This window comes from Neophocaena asiaeorientalis, unplaced genomic scaffold (genome assembly GCF_003031525.2).
Source record: "Neophocaena asiaeorientalis asiaeorientalis breed wild unplaced genomic scaffold, Neophocaena_asiaeorientalis_V1.1 scaffold223, whole genome shotgun sequence".
Taxonomy (NCBI): domain Eukaryota; kingdom Metazoa; phylum Chordata; class Mammalia; order Artiodactyla; family Phocoenidae; genus Neophocaena; species Neophocaena asiaeorientalis.
This window is the reverse complement of record NW_020175045.1, coordinates 284,600-287,095: the sequence shown is the minus strand read 5'-3', so window position 1 is coordinate 287,095 and position 2,496 is coordinate 284,600. Positions and strand designations below refer to the sequence as shown.

General features: G+C 65.4%; 1 protein-coding gene across 1 annotated transcript; it reads right to left on the bottom strand.

Annotated features, from left to right (window-relative positions):
* LINC02983 (long intergenic non-protein coding RNA 2983) lies at positions 1-576 on the bottom strand. Its single transcript, XM_024763502.1, is given in 1 exon segment — positions 1-576. A coding segment is annotated over 1 exon segment (576 nt).
* Between the last annotated feature and the right edge of the window lie 1,920 nt (positions 577-2,496).

The window sequence follows — 2,496 nt, the reverse complement described above, 5'->3', positions numbered from 1 at the left end:
CTAGGCGAGGACACCCGAGCCACCTCCTCCCGTCGCCCCGAACGGCCCTTCGCGGTGGGGACCGAAATCCCCGCGCCTCCACCGGCCTCCACCAGCCTCTCGGTGAAGGGAGCCCCGGGCATTCGCCGGCCTCGGCTGCCCGCTCGGGAAGCCGTGACGCTGTCTTTTAAGCGCCAGTTTCCAGGTTCCAGGTCCGACAACCAGGGAGCTCCTGGCCCGGATGCCGCTAAAACCCGGAGAGGCCCCGCCCGGGAAAGCCAGGCTCGCCATCCCCTTGCTGGGACGGGCCCAGTCACGACTCAGCGCCGAGCCGAGGTTCGGCCAGCGCAGCCGAGATGCGTCCCGACCCGCCAGAAAGACCCAGGACGCGGCGCCAGAGCCACGAAAGCCGCAGGGACCAGGGGGCACGGCGGGCAGAGCCTGGACCGAAGTGCCAGGCCCGGCCCTGGCAGATCCCGGCGGCTCTCGGCTCCGCCTCCGGCCCTGGCCTCTTCTCCCGGCCGGGTCGGGTCTTCCACTCTACTGTTTGGCTCTAAGGGAGACACTCTCCGTGCGCAGGGGGCTGGCTGCGGCCATAAATCTCGGCGCAGGGCCCTCCTTCCCGCTGCACGCACGGGTACTCCCGGTCGTCGACCCCGCGTCCCTACCACACCAGATGCCCCGCTCTCCAGGTCAGGGCCTGGGGGCCCCGAGACTGCGCAGGGAATCCAGCCAGAAGCTTCCCCTTTCACCAGAGAGGGAACGGCCCTGTCCACTTGGTGCCACCATCTTCCATCCCCGCGGTCACCGGACCCTGAGGTGGCCTGGGCCTCACCGCATCGCTGCCTAGGGTAGGGGCGCCCGGACGGGGTGCTTACTCCTAGGAAGGCTAGGTGAGGCTGGGATGGGCACGCGACTACCCACCTGAGCCCCAACTCTGGCTCTACCTGTGCCATCGAGGGGCGACATCAGGGTCACAGTGGCTTCTCAGAACTCAGCCTGCCACCCCTCTCTGCAGACCGTGCTTTAATCCTGGGCCATTGTTCTGCCCTTGGAGCCCTCTGAGGGCGCACCATGCGGGGAGGGGGACTTTTGTGTGTGTGCACGGAGGACCAAGCAGGGTGTCTGCAGGCGCCGTGCCTGTAGGTAGGGGCTCATCTGGTTCCCCACCCGGTGCCAGCCCATCTTCTCCTCCTTGCCGGGGACACCTCCGGCTTTTCCCCGTCTGGCCCCAGTTCGGCACCCCGGTCGGCCACCCGCTTTGGCGCAAATAGGCAAACCATCGGGAAAGCAGGAATTGGTCCGGCGCTGGTAGCAGCCTGGTAGGCGCGGCAGTCTTTCTACCCCGGGTGGGGGGAGGGGCGTGGGGGGATACAGGGGTGCAGATCCACACAGGGTGTATTTGCAACAATAACGCTTAATGTCACCAACTTTGTCTCTTTACCAGAGGGGCGGGGAACAGGCCTTCGCGCTGGCGACCTGCGTCATGAGGTTTGGTCTGTTGATGGGGACAGCCACCTCCGAATCACCTCTTGCTCGGGACTTCGGGTGGGGACAGCCGCGGAAGGGGGAGGCATTCACCCCTTCTGGGCGCCTCCCGAGAGCCTCGCTGTGCCAGTGACACGACGGCAAACTGGCACGTGGCAGATGCCGGAGGCGGAGGGTTTGGAAACCTTGCTGGGAAACACTCACCCGGGGAGCTCCTTCCTAGAATTTCTAAAAGCACATGTGGAGGGACCGACGCCCTCTGGCCGAGCCCAGGAGAATTTGAGCACTCGCCCCGGCGGCGGAAACGCCGCCTGGGAGTGGAGAGGCGGCTCAGCCACATTCCAGCCGCGCCTCCCCCCTGGGCCCCAGCCCCGCGGCGCCCCAGGAAGCGCCTCCGAAAACAAAGCTCTGCGGTTTCAGCCCAAGGTTAAAGTCCACCGTGAGCATTTTCTTCCCCCAGAATCCAAGAGCGATTGTGTTTCTCCAAATAAACCACCAATAAATCAGCACTGGGGCCGCCTGCTGAGGAGCTCTGCTGACCTTGGGGAATGGATTTCCTGCTAGACCCGTCAAGAGGACAGGCGTGGGGAGAGGGACACCATGCCAGCCGTGCCCCCTCCAGAGAGAAGCGGAAGAGGCACTGACTGGCCAAGGGCATTCATGGGGGGTTAGGTGGTACTGGTGTGCCCGGAGGGGACGGGGCGGCAGTGCCGGCTTGTGGGGATGTTACCGTGGGAGGTGGTCGCTTTGGGGGACGCTGACTGCGTGTTCACTGAGCGCCCAGGGTCCCCGCCCTGTTCTAGGCGCTGGGAAAGAGACATGAGGGACAGAAAAGGCCTCTTTGGGGGCCTTCTTTGTCCGGGTGTGCCTGGGTGTGTTCCCAGCCAGTCTGTGCGGTGTGACTAATGGGATTTATGTATGTCAGCACCAGGGTGACTAATGGAGGGCCCGGCAGCACGTGTGTTTGGGGAGGGGTGTGCCTGGGGGGGGGCGGTGGGGGGGGGGCTCCCCGGTCCCCTCGTCGAGGTC